The sequence below is a fragment of the Lactuca sativa genome, chromosome 9, assembly GCF_002870075.4.
Source record: "Lactuca sativa cultivar Salinas chromosome 9, Lsat_Salinas_v11, whole genome shotgun sequence".
Taxonomy (NCBI): Eukaryota; Viridiplantae; Streptophyta; class Magnoliopsida; order Asterales; family Asteraceae; genus Lactuca; species Lactuca sativa.
Genome location: NC_056631.2, coordinates 53,575,611 through 53,592,977, shown reverse-complemented (window position 1 = coordinate 53,592,977; position 17,367 = coordinate 53,575,611). Strand labels below are relative to the sequence as shown.

The 17,367-nt window shown below is 34.1% G+C and overlaps 1 protein-coding gene across 1 annotated transcript; it reads left to right on the top strand.

Moving 5' to 3' along the window:
* The first annotated feature begins 2,332 nt into the window (after nt 1–2,332).
* Nucleotides 2,333–11,437, top strand: LOC111921293 (serine/threonine/tyrosine-protein kinase HT1). The gene is made up of 9 exons (XM_023916868.2): nt 2,333–2,355; nt 2,623–2,738; nt 2,854–2,912; nt 3,116–3,315; nt 3,428–3,731; nt 3,825–3,994; nt 10,707–10,793; nt 11,015–11,093; nt 11,165–11,437. The coding sequence occupies exons 1-9, from the start codon at nt 2,333–2,335 to the stop codon at nt 11,435–11,437; spliced, it is 1,311 nt and encodes a 436-aa protein (XP_023772636.2).
* Nucleotides 11,438–17,367: the final 5,930 nt, after the last annotated feature.

The following is a 17,367-nucleotide window of genomic DNA, read 5'->3' as shown; positions in this document are numbered from 1 at the left end:
TTGACTTTTGACTTTTGTTCAAGATTTAGGGTTTTGGGCCATGTGAAGGGCAAAATGGTCTGTTTTCCCTTAAAGGACTTAGTTGTGGGATTGGGACTCGCAATTTGAGTTATGGACCTTAATTATTAATTAGGGTTAATTATTTCGTTGATTAAGCGGAGTCTAGTACCAGTAGTTCGGGTGTGAGATTTACTTGTCGTCAGTATCAGGTGAGTCTCCTCACTTATTATTACATGTGTGGTAAAATAGTCGTATTTGTGATGACAAGCTGGGTCTACTGTTATTTTTGTATTATGTTGTTATGTGTGACTCAGACTGCGGATAGTCTCTAGGGTTGCTGATAACCCATATAACGTGTTGTTGCCCACTGGGACTACTGATAGTCCCCAGGGTTGCTGATAACCCATAGATGTTTATTTACGTTGTGCTGTATGTGGTATCTTGGGGAATTCACTAAGCTCCGTTCTTACATTTGTTGATTTATGTGTTTCAGATATTTCTGAGGACCGCGGGAAGATGAAGGTCTGATTGCACACTCATTGGGAGATTTGTTACTGGGACAGTTTGAGATACTCTGATATTTTGTGATGATGTTTGTTTTAGAAACTTATGTTTCTGGATGGATTGGTTGTGAATCACTAAAGATTTTAGAGACTCCTTTATCTATTGTTCTTTTTTAAATGTAAAAGCATCAACTTACCGGTTACTTCCTCTTCCCCGGATTATCTGTTAGGGGTGATATATTCATGTTGTAAGTTATTAACTAACAACATGAAATAAGTGTTTCAATCTTCTTTTATTAACGGATTAACTATTATATTTACCTCATGGTTAGGAATGGATACATTATGCATTATTATCTAACCACATACACAATAACATTATGATTTTTCTGTGTTTTATGACGCCTCCCTCTTCCGCTTCATTAATTCTCAAAAAGTTAAAGTAACATTTGTCTTGTTAAATTTCCCCACTATATTAAATTTGTCTATTGAAGGTTAAAAAGTTTTCAATTGACACCAAAATACCAGCTTAAAGACTTTCGGCAACCGCTAAGAGAATAACTTAGTTAAAATGCTTCCAATGATGTGGTGATTGTTTCTTTTGAGAAATTTTAACCAGAAATAAATAAAAAATCCACGGGCATAACCTGCATCTAACGTGTTATGGTGATCTAGAGCTCCAATAATCAAAATCTAATCTACTATCAATGAGTAGTGCTTACTGTTGAGCCAGCTTCCCATGCGTCAACTTATCCACCTTCCAATGCTTCTCGAAATGTTGATAGGCCCCACAAAAGGCTAAACCCTCAAAATCCTTAGCTCCTAGTGCCTCAATTGATCCACATTCCTGTGCCTCAGCTAAAACATCTATCAATATTGATGATTTAGCACTTGATGTGCAAAAAACTCTACAACATATGATTTAAGGAAATGAGGGACCAACCGTTCTTGAATGTTATAAGAAGTTAAAGTTGGTTGGGGTTAGATCCAATAGATCCTCTATTCTTTGCTGATTTTCATATATTTGGAATGTCCATGAACATGAGAGAGGCATGGATGACATTGCCAGACATTCATGAGGTATTAAAAGGATGGATCACGATGACGACTACAAGTTTAGGACTAATAATGTAGGGAGACATTGTTGGTTTGTTTTAGATATGTTGGAATTGGGATTTTTTTTTGCTTGTGTTGGGACCTGGTAAACATTGTTTGGCTTTTTTTTGCTTATGTTGGTAATTCGTAAACATTGTTTGTTTTTTTTGCTTATGCTAGTACTTGGTAAACATTTTATGGTTTGTTTCCATAGTTCAAAATATTTTATGTTTATTGTTATGTTTTAAAGTTTTATTTATGTTGTTTATGTTTAATGTTTGTTTGCTTATGTTGATTTCTAATTCTATATTTATGTTGTTTATGTTATTAGTAAGTGTTCACGGTTTTAAAGGTTCATAATGGATTATGATAAAAAAATTACTTCTTGTAAATCTTATTCACTTGTATCTCTGCATTTTTTTGGAGGATATGTTTGAAACGAATACCAGACGATGATTCGTTTTTGGCACCATAAGCAGACAATCAAACTTGCGGTTTTACGTTTTAAATGAAATACATTAATGTTTTTGGCAAACGAAATACATATATAAATCAAGTTTTCAAAAACTATCTTTTAGTTTTTTCATTTTTTATTGGTTTTAATTAAATAGTAAACTATGTGGATTTACGTTCTAGACTCGTCATTGTCTCAGAGTCATTGATATAGTCCCTCCAACAAATATTCAAGTCTTAAAATATATTTGGACCAAACTTGCAACTTATAGTAAGCTACAATGACCAATTTCTGCAATGATTTGTAAATTGAAGGACTGGATTTCGCAATTAGACCAAACTTGTGCGTAACTGGTACGTAATTTCTTTAGTATATACATCTACAGTACTTGTGATATACCATTACGTGTGGGAAAATATTAATTACTTGAATCGCAAACCCGTTAAACCCTTTACCCTTTTCTGCATGGACGAACCCGAGAAAATAGTCGACGTAATGGCAAGAAAATAGTCATCAGCAACAACTGAATCTGCTGCAATCTCATGAAATTAATTGGATCATCGCTGAAAGACAACGACAATGGCAAGAAACCATTGATCCTCAAAATCTTGTTGTCGGCAAAGTTATCGGTCATGGAAGTGAAGGTGTTGTGTATAAGGGCTCCTACAAAGGCCATACTGTAGCAGGTAAGTACTTGGTTCATGAGTACTTCTCTTTGTGTATATTCTCTTTCACGATAATTTAATGGCGTTTCATGTCTTGTTTTAGATTTTTGATTAATTGTTTATTTGTGTTATTCAGTGAAAGTTCTTGATGATAATGGTAAAAAGAAGATTTCGGAAGATTCAAACGTAACTAAGGTAACTAAGGTAACTAAGGTAAGTTTGTTTTTGGATATATATAGTAATTAACTAGTACGTGATATATACAAATCATGCATAACGTATATATAACAAGAATCGAATAGCATATATAGTCGAATACGATATATACATGCATGCATTCATGGCCTACTTACATGCAATCAAATATCACCATCTAATTATTCTTATAAAATTTTCAGATGATCGGAGCAACCATGTCCATGATCACGTCAGGTAGCCGGCACAAGATCAAGAACCCGAAACCAGAAAACAACTTCTGTGTCGTCTCCGAATACTTAAAAGGAGGATCCCTCAGATCTTATCTATTGAAGCTCAAGCACCAAGACAAGAAGCTGCCTTACAAAACTGTCATTCGATTTGCTATTGATATTGCTAAAGGGTACGTATGAAATCACAAGCATATATGATTATTAATTAATATTCTCAATCTTTAAGTTCAATTTTCAAAATCCAAATCGCTAAATATTATATATGTATGATCTTATGTACAGGTTGAGTTACCTTCACTCTCAAAAAGTAATTCATCGTGATGTGAAGCCGGGGAACATGCTAATTGACAAAAAACAGACAATCAAACTTGCAGATTTCGGAGAATCAGAAATTGAACCACCAGAGCTTTTGATCACATGTGGTGAAAGGGGGACTCACGGTTATATGGCTCCTGAGTTGGTAAGCAAACATCCACACGGGCGTAAATGCGACGTTTATAGCTTTGGGATATGCTTGTGGGAGATATATTGTTGTGATACTGCTTATACGTATGATTTAGGGATTCTCACACCTGATATATACAAGGTACGTATATGTGTATGTATATATATTTTTTTATAATTTTGTTTTGGGGTAACAAATTCAGATGGAAATTAATAAGACGTTGTTTGATTACAGTATACGAGACCAAGCATACCGAGACATTGTCCAAGATCGTTGGCTAAATTGATGGAACAATGTTGGGACACGGACCCCACAAAGAGGCCGGAGATGGAAGAGGTGGTGGTTATATCAGAAGAAATTGAAAAATCACAAGAGTTGCAATCGGAGATGGAGACATCGAGAGGGTTGGTTCAAGTTATTCAAGCTTAGAAGAAGATGATATATTGTTACGTCTTTTAGTATGTTTTAGTTATGTTTTAGGGTCATAAACACTGATACTCTCTAGTTAGTGTTTATGTCACGCTATGATAAGTAAGAGTTTATAGCCTATTAACTTTATGTTGTACATGGGCGCTATACATTGCCATATTAGAGTTTCCATGATGGTGAATCTATCAAAAGCCTTTTTTTGTTATACATATATGCTTAATAAAAATATTTTACCCTTAACTTTCTTCATGATTAGCTTTCTTCTAAAGTTTCATTTTATGTTTATATCATCATCTATGTGAAATGTTTTAGGAAGTTACTCATCTAACTTTGCTATTTTTAAGCATATTTTATAAAGTCACTCGTCTAACTTTATTATTTTTAAGCATATGTTTGTATTTTTTTTCTTTCAAAATGTTACTGGAAATTTAAAAATAAAACTGAAACTAGATTGCATATTTCATTTTTTGTCGGACACTTAATAATGTACGAGTTATAAGAATACAAAACGATAAATTATTGTGAATACAGTTATAAAATATTTAATAAATATAAATATGCCGAGTCTTTTTTTTTTTCGAATATATAAAATACAATAAAATTATTATGTATATAATTTCATTAAAAAAACGATAAAAGTACGAATCTTATATTTTATATTGGATATTAAAATAAACTACTGTAATATGCTCCGTATCTAAAATTTATTTTTGTGAAAAGTGAATGCTCTATGAGTTATTATACTCATGTGGTTCAATTTTTGTTTTTCCATATTGACTTACATTGACTTTTATCATTTTAGATCTAGAATCTCGAAATTGAAATTCTCACTTGCATATTGAAATTGCTAAATTCTTGAAATCAAATTCATAAGCGGTTATAGTATATGGAGTGCTAAATTATTGGCCTATTCTTCGGAGTAAATTAAAACTTAAGGAAATTCCTAATATTTTAACGGTTCAGCAATTTCTCCCCTTTTTATTTTAGCTAACACACTTTGATCCTTTACTTTGAGAAATCTACAATTAAAGTCCCTAAAGTTTGGTTCTATTAGTATAAAAGTCATTCCTGACCTTTTTTTTTTTTTTTTTTTTTTTTCTAAAAAACCGGTAAAAACTTGCAAAAAAAACCTTTGTTCTCGGCTAATGCCGGTTTTAAGGTTTATTCTAAAAATTTTAAGGACTTTTCTGAAAATAAAAATCAAATATATGGCTTTTTCATTAATAGATTAAATTTTAAGGATTTTTTTTTTAAAAAAATTTCTTTTTATATCTACTAAATTAATAAAGAAAACTCTTGTAGATGATATCTTAATTATTGTAGTTATCATATGTAATTTAACAGGATTTTGTTGATTGTTGTATGAAACATATTTTTAGGCCATATGCTACATTTATTACTGAATATTCAAGTCTTGGGTGTAAAAAAGAAGTAACTTAAGTGTAAAAAATAACAATGGAATGCGTTTCTACTTTTTTAGAAGAGACAATTAAGGTTGAGTTGTTCTAGAGCACATAACTTAAGAGTCAACATGGTTAAACAGTTGCAAAAAACGTTATAAAGTTACAATAATCACACCCTCACTTTCGTCCCATAAGTATTATAAATTTTTGATTTTTTTTATATACATGGTGCACAAAGGTACAATTAACAGGCTTAAATAAAACGTCTAATGTAACATCCTGATGATGAAGTAATTTCATTTTTAGCCCTATGTATAAACAAATATAACATTTTAGTCCTTGAGTTTCAGAAAGAGTGCAAAATGGCCCATAGTGGCATTTAGGTAATTTCTGGCTGGAACATAGTACGATGGGCGTACTCTTCGTACGCATGGCGTACATGCGAGGGACTTAGTATGTTGGGCATATGTGTGAGGGTTTCAAACCCTAAATTTTAGGGTTTGAACCCTGTTTAAACAACTTTAGAGCCCCAAGACCTTCACCCTAATCAGCCTCCAACTGAGGATACAACCCTTTAGCAAACCCTAAGTGAGAGAGTGCATTTTGAGCTCATTTGTGTGTTTTAGTGGTGTTCTTGAAGAGGAAGAAGTTGGTGCAAGGACCTTGAAGCTTGAAAGCAACTTAGATATGGGATTCTCCACTTGCTAGCAACCTCCAAGAGGTAAAAAGTTCATAACTTGGTCACTCTATCTTGTAGATCTATCCATTTCTCCATTTAGGGCACTTTTGGTCCCAAATATGGTGATTTTTTAGCATGACATGCTCTTAACCAAATAAGCCTTCCTTTTAGACCTTATGAGGGGTCTTGAGTCATAAAAATGTGGTCTTGATGCTTAGTTTTTCTCCATGCATGCTCTAGAAGTTCTTAAGGCATTTAGAGTTGGGATTTTATGTATTAAGCACTTGATGGACATGCAAAGTCATAAAGTTGGAAACTTTATGACTCTTGGTGGTATTTTGGCATTGGATCTGAAAGTTGGACGTGAGAGCTTAATGTATTAAGCTCTTATTGAGAAAAAAGGTTTTTGAGCGTACGTCATGTGTATCTCAGTGTACGCCGTGCATACGAGGTCAAACTCCTGACTGCGGTCAAAGCCCGAGTACGCTCTGCGTACCTTTGGAGTACGCCTTGCCTGCGAGCCCTGAGTTGACTCGGCTGGGTTAACTCAGTTGACTTGTTGATTTTGACCAGTTTTGACCAAGGGTATTTTGGAAAAATGTTATTAATTTAGAATGGGAAATGTTTTGACATTTAGGATTTGAGTTGAGCCGGTTGTCGAAGCTACGAGTTATTCAGACTATGAGGTGAGTTTTCCTCACTGTACTTACGGGTCAAAGGCACCAAGGTCGGCCCATTGGATTAATATCCTGGTTTACCGTATGTTGCTATGTTGTAGTAATATGTTAGATTTGTATCCTGGTATATGGGATGTTGTCATGTTGTAGTGTTCTGTTAGATCCGTATGATTATCTGTATTTTCCGGCTTTGTGTTCATGTTTGTTTTTTGCATATGTCGACATATTGGTTTAGGTTGAGGCGGTCTTGCTTTGTGATGTAGGCCATGACACTCAGGGATGACTGGAAAGGTTGTAGGCCCTGCGAGGCGGTCTAGTCAGGTCAGTGACCCGGAGAGCGGTTCAGATAGGTTGTAGGCCTTGTGAGGCGGTCCAGGTCGGTTGTTCGTGGAGCGGTCCAAATAGGCTGTAGACCCTGCGAGACGGTCGCTGGTTGCTCATGTTTGCATGCTTGCTTGTTATGTGGTGTGTTGGTACTTTGGGGTAACTCACTAAGCATTGACTTATAGTTTTACTTTTGTTTTAGGTATTTCTGAGGAATGTGGCAAGGTGAAGACATGATTGTACACATCCTCAGTTTTATATTGATCAGATCTTGGGAGACTCTGATTTAGGATAATGTTTGAAAACAATGGTTATGTAAACACTGTTTTTTAGAAAATAAGTTATTTGAAAATTTTAAATTTATTGTGATTTTTTTGAGTGTTACATCTAAATTCTAAATCCTAATCCAAATAATAGAACACTAAATAAATTTATAAGCTCACAAAATGAAAAGAAAGATAGATGGTGAAATTAGCAATAGATGGTGGAATTAATACTCTACTATATTTCATTACAAAACGCACGGAAGCAAAAAAGAAAGTTTGGCGCCTTATGTCACCTCCACGATCAAACAAGTATAAATCATTTATTTTAATCATTAATGTTTTACTATTTTAGTTTAATTTAATATTTCAAATTGAAAACACAAAGTTAAGTATTTTGGAAGCGGTTTCTTAGGTGAAAGTGACAATGAAAATGTTGAAAAAAAAATGACTTAAGTGTAAATAATGACAATAAAGAAGTTTTAATTTGTTAGAAGCAGTGTTCTAAAAGGCGCGCCATGGCGCGCCATGGCGTGAGGCGTGACTTCGCCGTTACGAAAAGCTTCATAACGTTGCTGTTAGGCGTAACGCGTGGCAAGACGTGATATGGCGCGCCATGGCGCGTTATAGCGTGTTATGGCGCGTGTTTTTTCGTTTGAGACACAGTTTTTTTCTCTTTGTTATGTCTTTTCAAACCGGAGATACAAGTATTGTGGTTTTTGTTAACTTTTTGTTATTAGTTATTGATTTAACACTTCTAAAAAGTAGTTATATTTAGTATAAATTTATATTTATGTGGTAATATAATTTTAAATTAATACAAAATCGCCGCCTTACATCACGCCTTGAAAAACGCCGTGGCTCGCCATGGCTCGTTAAGCTTGAGGCTTGGCCTTGCCGCCACGCCACGCCTCACGTCATTTAGAACCTTGGTTAGAAGTAACCAAATTAATTTGAAATTGTTCTACAATATATAACTTAAATGTCAACATTGTTAAATAGTTGCAAATAACGTTATAAGAGTTACAATAGTTATAAAAACATATGCTAAAAATGATACATAGTTATGATTTTAGTTATAATATCTATTGAAAAAAAATTCCTTAAACTTTAACCCTGCTAACGAAAAAGTCATATTTGATTGTTTATTTTCTGAAAAGTTCTTCAAATTATCAGAAAATACCTTAAAACCGGCATTAGACAGGAAAAAGAGTTTTTTTGCAAATGTTTACCAGTTTTTTGGGCTAAATTACAAAAATTAAAAAAAATTAAACAATGATGACTTTTACGTTAACAAAGCCAAATTTTAAGGATTTTTATGTTACTAGAGCCAAATTTTAAAGATTTTATTGCAAATTTCCCCTTCACTTTTGATTATCAAATTTAGCTGTGGTAGGACATTTTGCATATCTCTAAAGCCACTTTGGTGATATTGCTTACAAACTTATAAGTAGAGTCATTTATGGAAGATTTTTATTGTTTTTAATCTATCCGACTATGATAAGTGTGTATGTACTTTCATTCCCTTTTTAAGTATTTATTTAGCATCTTTAAATTACTTATTATTTTGAAAAATCTACTTAACTACATCAATGTCATCTAAATATAAAACAATACCCACCTATGTAACTTAGCATGATATCCTAATAAGAACAAAAAAATAAAAATACAATACTATAAACAGATAAATTTTCAAACTACAACGCCTTAATAAGAAAATAAATTTGAAAATACAATGCTGTAACCATGGATGTGAAATTATCTATATCCAAAAAATTTGCTTTAAAATTTCGGATTTTGATTTGGATTTGAATTGTACTTCTATTGATTCTAGTGATTCTCGAGTATTCAGATTAACCAAAATGCAGAATATATATTTTCTATCTATTTTTTTTATTACTTTTTTGTTATTTCAAAACCAAATTAGCAAAGTTCGTCAATATTCTTCATTTCCTTTTCATCTTAAAAAAGATGAATATGATGTATTCCAAAGTGGAATAAACATGATGTTTTCTTTATATCTTTTTAGAAAGCCTTATATCGTCTTAACTTTTGTTTGATTGATTTTGTGTCAGGGAACCACACAAATAGAGATGGAAGAGTATTCAAAGTACATGGTTTGTAAAATTTTATTTAAATGGAATGTAGAGCTTGTATGTGAAAATAACTTTCTTACATCATTAACTTTCTTACTATTGTGATATTGTCAAGGTTGAAGCCATTCTTTGAGAAGTTATGTAGCTCCCAAATTAATAGCGACTTTTGTGAAAATCCACTTACAAGTTTATAAGTGAAACCATAATGTATTATCATTTATGTGGATATAATTATCTCTTTAGGTATTATCCTTAGATTTTGTATCTGATGATACTATTTTTAATTTGTATATTTTTCCAAATATAATGTTATAATACAATAAACAAATCAATGTAACTATGTTGTTTAGTGTATTTGGCCCAATTATTTATCATTTGGGTAACCAACTAGTGCTTATCTTCTCTTCTATTGTTGTTCTCCTCAGAGATTGATTCAGATTTAGATACAAGAGTTAGAATGATTCTAAGGGAGGACGAAGTTGGAATGCGGTTTGGAAACGGGATAAGGTGGTACCGGGGGTACCATCGGGAAACAGTACCAACTGCGGTTTCTTTGATTTAAGGTTTTCAATTGGGTTGGTGAACGTGTGAAAATTGAATTTGTGTATTGAATGTATTGTACTGCCAGTAGAATTAAATGCCTATGACTTTGCTAGACTTTTCAAGAGTTTAATGCTTTCAAACAAAGATTCCTACTAGGGATGGAAATTTCATCCGACCCGGTGGGGAACCCGGTTGACCCGCCCCAATCGGGGACGGGTATTCCCCGCCAAAACGGGTATCGGGTACAGGGTTGGGGATCCCCATTATGTTAAAGCCAGGGATGGGGTCGAGGCCGGGTATAACAATCCCCAACCCGCCCCGCCCCCACTTTGATGACTATATATATATATATATATATATATATATATATATATATATATATATATATATATATATATGTGTGTGTGTGTGTGTGTGTGTGTGTGTGTGTGTGTGTATAATTTGAATTAAGTCCACTAAAATGAATTGATCTATATTAGACCATCAGAGATAGAGTCCTTATATCAAATTATGTTCTCAGTTCTAAGAGTTCGTCAATCGTCACTTCTTTCGAAGATCTGTATACCAAATCGTCACTTTTCGTTTTGATGCTTGTTAAACTTTATTATTGATGTAAACAGAATCTAATTGTGGCATTTGGTTTTGATCGCTTATTAAACTTGGTTTTTTTTTTTGTGTAAGTTGAGTTTATTATGTTGATAGATTGAGGATGAGCTGGGAAAAAGCCCAAAATACAAAGGGGATGGGATTTGATTCCCCGCATCCGTTGGGGATGGGGATGAGGACGAGGTTAGACACTCATGGATGGAGACAGAGATGGTCAACCCCGCCCCATTTCCATCCCTAATTCCTACCAACTTTTGAATTATTTAATGCGTGAACTTTGACCACATTCAACGACATCTTTTCTTTAATTTTATTTTTTATAAGTTTATAAAAATGAATACATAATTCATTCATTTGTAGTGTTTTTACTCTAGAAAATTTTATATTTCATTCGACTCCTTTAGTTACATTCAATGGATTCCTGAGGCGAAGCTAAACAAATTGGTTTTAGCCAAAAACGCAAATCCACAGAAGACGGTTCAAGTCAAGATATTCCATTTTCTTTTCCAGAATTTTAAAATCCAAACTATCAGATATACCAAAACTACAAATAGAACCAAAACTATCCACAACAATATTTTCCAGTTCTAGAAACTCAATTCCAATCTGTCGAGTTTCGTGATGCTCATAACGTAGAATTTGACAGTTCTAGCTACGAACCGGCTACTGAAAGAAACGAAGAAGAAACCAACAAGGAGTTGCAACATGTTGCTAAGAAAAAACACAACTCTACACGCCGCCGAAAGCGAAAGAACGGGGTGGAACGCAAAGAGTTGGCTTTGGCTAGGGCATTTAGTGTTCAAACGGGAGGTTTGGATCGGTCATGACACCAAGTAAACTCAAAATGGAAATACATTCAAAATAAATGTAACGCTTTCAACGGCATCTATAATCGTAAGATGAACAATATGGGTTGCAGGAGATCTGATTCTGATGTTTTACACTTCTCCTAAGCGAGTATCGGAGGACTGTTAATCAAAAAGGTTTTCCTCATCAGCAAGCTAGGGAGTGGTTGACAGACAACGACAAATGGACATTGGTTACAATACCTGGTGAAGACTCCCTGTTCCCTTCCTTTAAACGAACCAAAACATCTTCATCCAACCCCTATACATAATGTTCTGATACATAATATCCTCCTGGATCCCCCCTCCCCATAACAACAGTCGTTTAGTGTTGAAGACTCACCGACTCAGAGTAAAGAAAAGAAAAAAAAAACGAAGCATCAACATCATAACAGAAAATAAAATGTTTAATCTCGTCAAACAAATTTTCGGCATCAAGACTGCAACCAAAATAGAGTCGGAACAGATACAATGGTATCGGGAACAAAAATTGTGCATTCTCGAAGTTAATGAAGAACGGAAAGCTCAGTTGTTGGGTCGGGAAACAGAGAACCAAGATATGGAGTATTTTCTCTGATCGCATGATCATTTGACTGGAGGAATTTTCCGTACGGTGCTTGAAAGGAGACGACAAATTGCAACTAAGTATAGTTGGGAGTTGAAGAACCCATAAAGTTCAAAATGTCGTGTCACACCCCGAACCAGACAGCGGAAACGTCCGAAGGCTCACGTAACTTAAATTAAAATATCATCACAATGAGTATATATATGAAACATAACACATTCATCACCAAACATTACATAGTACAATTGGCATTGTTTACATCAAATACATGGTTTACATTACATGATCCCAAAATATAAAGTGTTTGATGATTAGCAACTACAAAAGAAACTTTCAACACACTGGAATGCTTCCTCGTTCTAACGATTTCCTGAGAATACAAGTTATTTTGAAAACGATCAACATATATAATGTTGGTGAGTTCATAAGTATATTTGATGTAAAATAGTTTATGTCGTTTGTAAAACCCAGAAAATCTGATATTTTCTGTAATAAGACTTTTCATGAAAATGTTGTGATGATCCTGTAAGTATATGCGTGAATGATTTCAAAACATGTATAAATGAGAAGTTTTGCATTATAGTTATTGAACGTACAAGTGAACAAGATTGGTTTCCCCGGAAAACCCGATGTTTTCCGATAAAATTTTATGATTGTTTTGTATTATTGTATCGTCACAGCGAATGAATATGATTTCCCATGATTACTTAGATGGAATTGGATCTCTATGTGAGTCGTTATAACCATGCATGATAATGACTAGTTCGTCTGTCTTGACATTCTAATGAGCACCAGAATTGATCTTAAGATTTTGTCGCCCTAGACTGGCCGAGTCTAACTGTAGCGAACAACTTAGGCGTGGGGAGTCACCCCCGTATAGATCTATACACAAACACTCGCTCTCCCTCCAGGAGACTTTGATTACAACTACAGACTACGACCGACACTTATTGGTGTCACCCGTTATTACTCACTTAATCCAAATGAATTTGATTAACCTTGATTAATGACCTGATTTTAGTTTACTTGAAGACGAGGTAAGCCTTAACAGACGAGGAGAAGAGGACTACTAGGCCCTACTAATTACGTATGTTATTTAAGGCTATCGTGTATACGAAAGACGTACTGGCCCATTTCGCATAAGATTTATTTGGACCTTACTAGCAATGCTAATGGGCCACTGAGGCCCAATAGCATGTAAAAGTCATTGAGGGTCCCTTAAGCATGTAATTGGGTCATAGGAGGCCCAATAATATGTATTATTTATGTTTGGACCAAAAGTCATGTTAAAGGGTCACAAAGGCCCAATAAACATGATTGGAATCTTTCAAGCCCAACAATTAAAATGTTTACTCGTTTTGTATAGTATTAGTGTTGCGAAATTGTTAAATCGATATGTCGTAATAATCACCAATTTGTTTTATAACGATTCATAGATTTATAAAAATAGTTATTTTTCTATTTAAAACCCATAAGTTATAACGTTTTGTATATTTTGACCAATTATTTTATTATTAACATAATTTACTAAAAATATTAGTTTGACCAATTCAGCCCCTTATTTTGGAAAAGTTGGCAATTTTTAGCCCTTTTTATGAAAAATGAGATATTCGGTCCTTGAACTATATTTCTTGACATTTTTGACCTAAACACTTAATTAAATGATGTTTTAAGCCCAAAATTTTATTTAGGACAATTTCAGCCCCTTAGTTAAAAGATTTGCATTTAAATCCACACTTTTTTGCAATTTTTACAATTTTTACCCAAAATCCAAAATCTTTGCATTTTTAGTCCCTTTTGATAAATAAGGCCATTTAACCCCTAAAAAAAGGTTTATATACGTTTATAGCCCCTGTTTTGAGAAAACTTTCCATTTCAGCCCCTTAAATTTGATTTTTCGCATTTTTGGGCCTAAATAGCCGAAAAGCCTAAATTTTAGCCCGTTAGGCTAAAATTTACATTTTTAGTCCTTTAAAAAGCCTAATATTTATAAAAACTCTTGTTTTAGCTATTTTGACCTTTTGATCCTTGGAGAAACCGTGAATGACATCTTTTTCCCCAACTTTTGTTTATTTTTCAAAAATGGACCAATAACAAATTTTATGTTGTAGTGTGTTTATTATAAAGCTTGTATGGTAGTTTATCTTGACATGTTAAGTGAATAATAACCTAGATCACATATTTTTCCTTCTTGAACTATAGATATCTAAATATATTACGTTTTTAGCACATATTTACCACATAAACACAAGAAATCACACATAACATACAAATACACATAGATCTTCACATTTTACTTGTATTCTCCCCCATAAATCATATGAAAACTGAAAATAGAGGGGTATGAACTCACCTTAGGTTTGTGGGTTCGATTTTGAAGAAAGAAATGGAAGAGTTTGGTCCTAGCAACTTCCTTGAGTAGATCTCGAACCCAAGAAGATTTCTAAGAGTATAAATACCAAAAACTTTGTGTAAAGGAATGATCTAACAAGAGAGTGAAGTTATAAAGCTTGGATGTGTAAAGACTTACCAAAGATTGACAACACTTGATTAAGACTCTTGAATCTAAGCCAAATTTTCAAGAATTCCTTGAAGGAAGGAAGGAGATGACCTTAGAGATAAATGGAGAGAATTTTTGTGTAGTGTGTGTGTGTGTGTGTTGTGTGTCTTCGGCTGAAACAAGAAGAGGGAGAGGGGAGAGAGTGAGATGAGTTGACATGCATGGAAACATGAGAATGGTGCATGGATACCCTATGTATATTTGTGAGGTGGCACTACTATTGTCAACCCTCATTTATCTATTCTTTTATATATATATATATATATATATATATATATATATATATATATATATATATATATATTTGTTTTACTTGGGCCGAAATGGGCTAAGGAAGGAGGAAGGAATCACTTTGGCCCATTCTTGCCTTGACTCGAGTTCATGAGGCCCATAAGGAAAACTTACGGCCCATTGGGCCCTTAGGGTAGCTCGCGGCCCAATTTTTGTATAAGAGAATGGACTTGAGTCCATTAAAGCTAATTGGATTAGTTATGGCCCAATAAGGCCCATTAAAGATAAACTAGTCCATTTTAGGCTTATAAGGCCCAAAAAGGTTAAGTCTCATGAGAGTGGGTCCAATTAGATTCCATTTTAAGAGTTCTAAGTCCAAAATAGTCAAAATGGGAGCTTATTGGCCCATTAGGCCTAATAAGGAAACCCTAGTCCATATAGGACTTAAACCGGGATTTCTAGGGTTTTCAACTTTACTTGATGAATCTAGGTTTGATTGTGTTTCCATAGGTTGAGCTTCAAGCATAACATGAATTAGGGTTACGAGTTTACCGTAGATAATGTTTACAAGAGTACAGAATTTCCTAGCTAGAATGCTAGTTGTGACATGTCGACATCATTTGACTGGAGAATCTTGATGGGTTTTGGTCATAAGACATCCTATGTGCTCATACAAACCCTAATGCTTGGATCTAGGTTTCTCTATTGTACATGCAAGTTATCCAAGACTATAAACCCTAATTCTAGCATATGGAAATCAATATTAACATATAATTAGGTTTATGATATTACCTTGATTGTTATGTAGTAATAACAATCCCAATTCCTCCTTGAATTGGCTTTGGAAGGCTTAGAGTCACAAGTGTCACTCCTCTAATGGCTTACAAACACCCTGAGCAAGTGGAGAAGGTATAAAGAGAGAGGAGAGAGGTAAGAATTCGTCCTTAGGACTTCTTAGGAAGGCTTAGACGAATTCATGAGCCTTAGGGGGTTTATATAGGTGTAAAGATTAGGGTTTTAGTCCTTATCCTTATCTAGTTGCTTGCCCACCAAGCAACCATAAGATAAGTCTTAGAAATCCTTATCCTAGTCGAATTCTAAGGCATTATCTCCTTAAATTTGTTCACCCTATATTTAAGATAATCCTTACCTTATTTTGTAACTATCACATAATTACAATTCAGCCCCTCTAGTTTAATTAATTACACTTGATCACAAAATTAATTCTTAATTAATTATTGACCAATATTAATTAAACAAATATGATTTCTCCTTTAATATATTATTCTTATAACATATTAATAAATCATAATAACCTCTCTCTTTATTTATTTCTCCAATCAAGTTGCTTAGGTGAAGGCAACCCAAAAGGACCATGCACCATCGGGTCAAGTACATACCAAAATAGTTATGGACTTAGACACTAATCCAACAATCTCCCACTTGGATAAGTCTAACAACTATTCTGCGTATGACTTCAGATCCTGATCTGCAATCGTAGCTTTCCAAAGCCGCTGTCAACTCTGATCCTATCAGATACGCGTGTCCTTAGATAAGGGATCATATATTCCTCCATTCTAGATATCATATGAGATATGATTTCAAATCATTCTCTTTGTACTATATCTCGATTCCCGATTTATGATGACTGACTAATTGAACAAATCAAATTAGCCCTAGCCCGGCCGAGCATTTACGTTTGTCATCACTAAACCATCGAGGGGCCCAAAGATATCGCTTTTATCCTACTTTGGATAAAAGGAACGGATAAACTTTGATACAATGCTTGCTTACACTCACTCACCGAATCACACACAACAATATGTTTTATAACACCAAGTTACTAGTGCGTTTACATATTATCAATGTGCAACCGATTTGCAAGATACAACTCACACATCTCAGTTTCAAGAATATAAGATGTTATCGTCTCACCAATCACTCGTGATACAATTCATGGAGTGATCCAAGTGAGCGTGGGTTTGATCCAATGCTCAAATCACATTCATAAGCACTCATGAACGTTGCAGCAAACATTTGCTTATGTCTAATGCTCTTTAGACAATCCACACACCAATTCACGACAGTCTTCATTCATATCTACTTCCAACATATGAACGACTGTGGCCCGTTTGAATAATTCGATTATTCTTAATAAACTCAATTATTCTGGAAGTCAAAACATGCAAATGTGAAATACAAGAATAATACTAATCCCATATGGCCTCAAACCTTTGAGTATAAATAAAACGCCTTTTATTTATCACCATATTGATTACTCATTATTTGTCGTTTCGGTTAATCAACTTCTTACTTGAATTACAACACTTGTCCCATGTTCCTAGCATGCACACAATGTTTACCTAGATTCTAACATTTTATGCAACTTATCCTTTGGTAATGTCACTGCACCAAAGTCACAAAGACTATTGCCAATGATATTACAAAGTCTTCTATCGGAGATTGTTACAAGACAATTCCTTAGATATGATGTCTCTCACTCAAAGTTCATTCCTTTGAACATCCTTTTGCATAAAAGTTTCTAATCTAGTCATA

Bases quoted from the DNA above. Each gene is read 5' to 3' on its own strand.
- LOC111921293 (XM_023916868.2), top strand. From the start codon at position 2,333: ATGACCAATTTCTGCAATGATTT. The intron at 2,913-3,115 runs GTAACTAAGGTA...TAAAATTTTCAG, and splicing joins AAGATTCAAACGTAACTAAG to ATGATCGGAGCAACCATGTC. The intron at 10,794-11,014 runs GTTAGACACTCA...CGACTCCTTTAG, and splicing joins GGGATGGGGATGAGGACGAG to TTACATTCAATGGATTCCTG.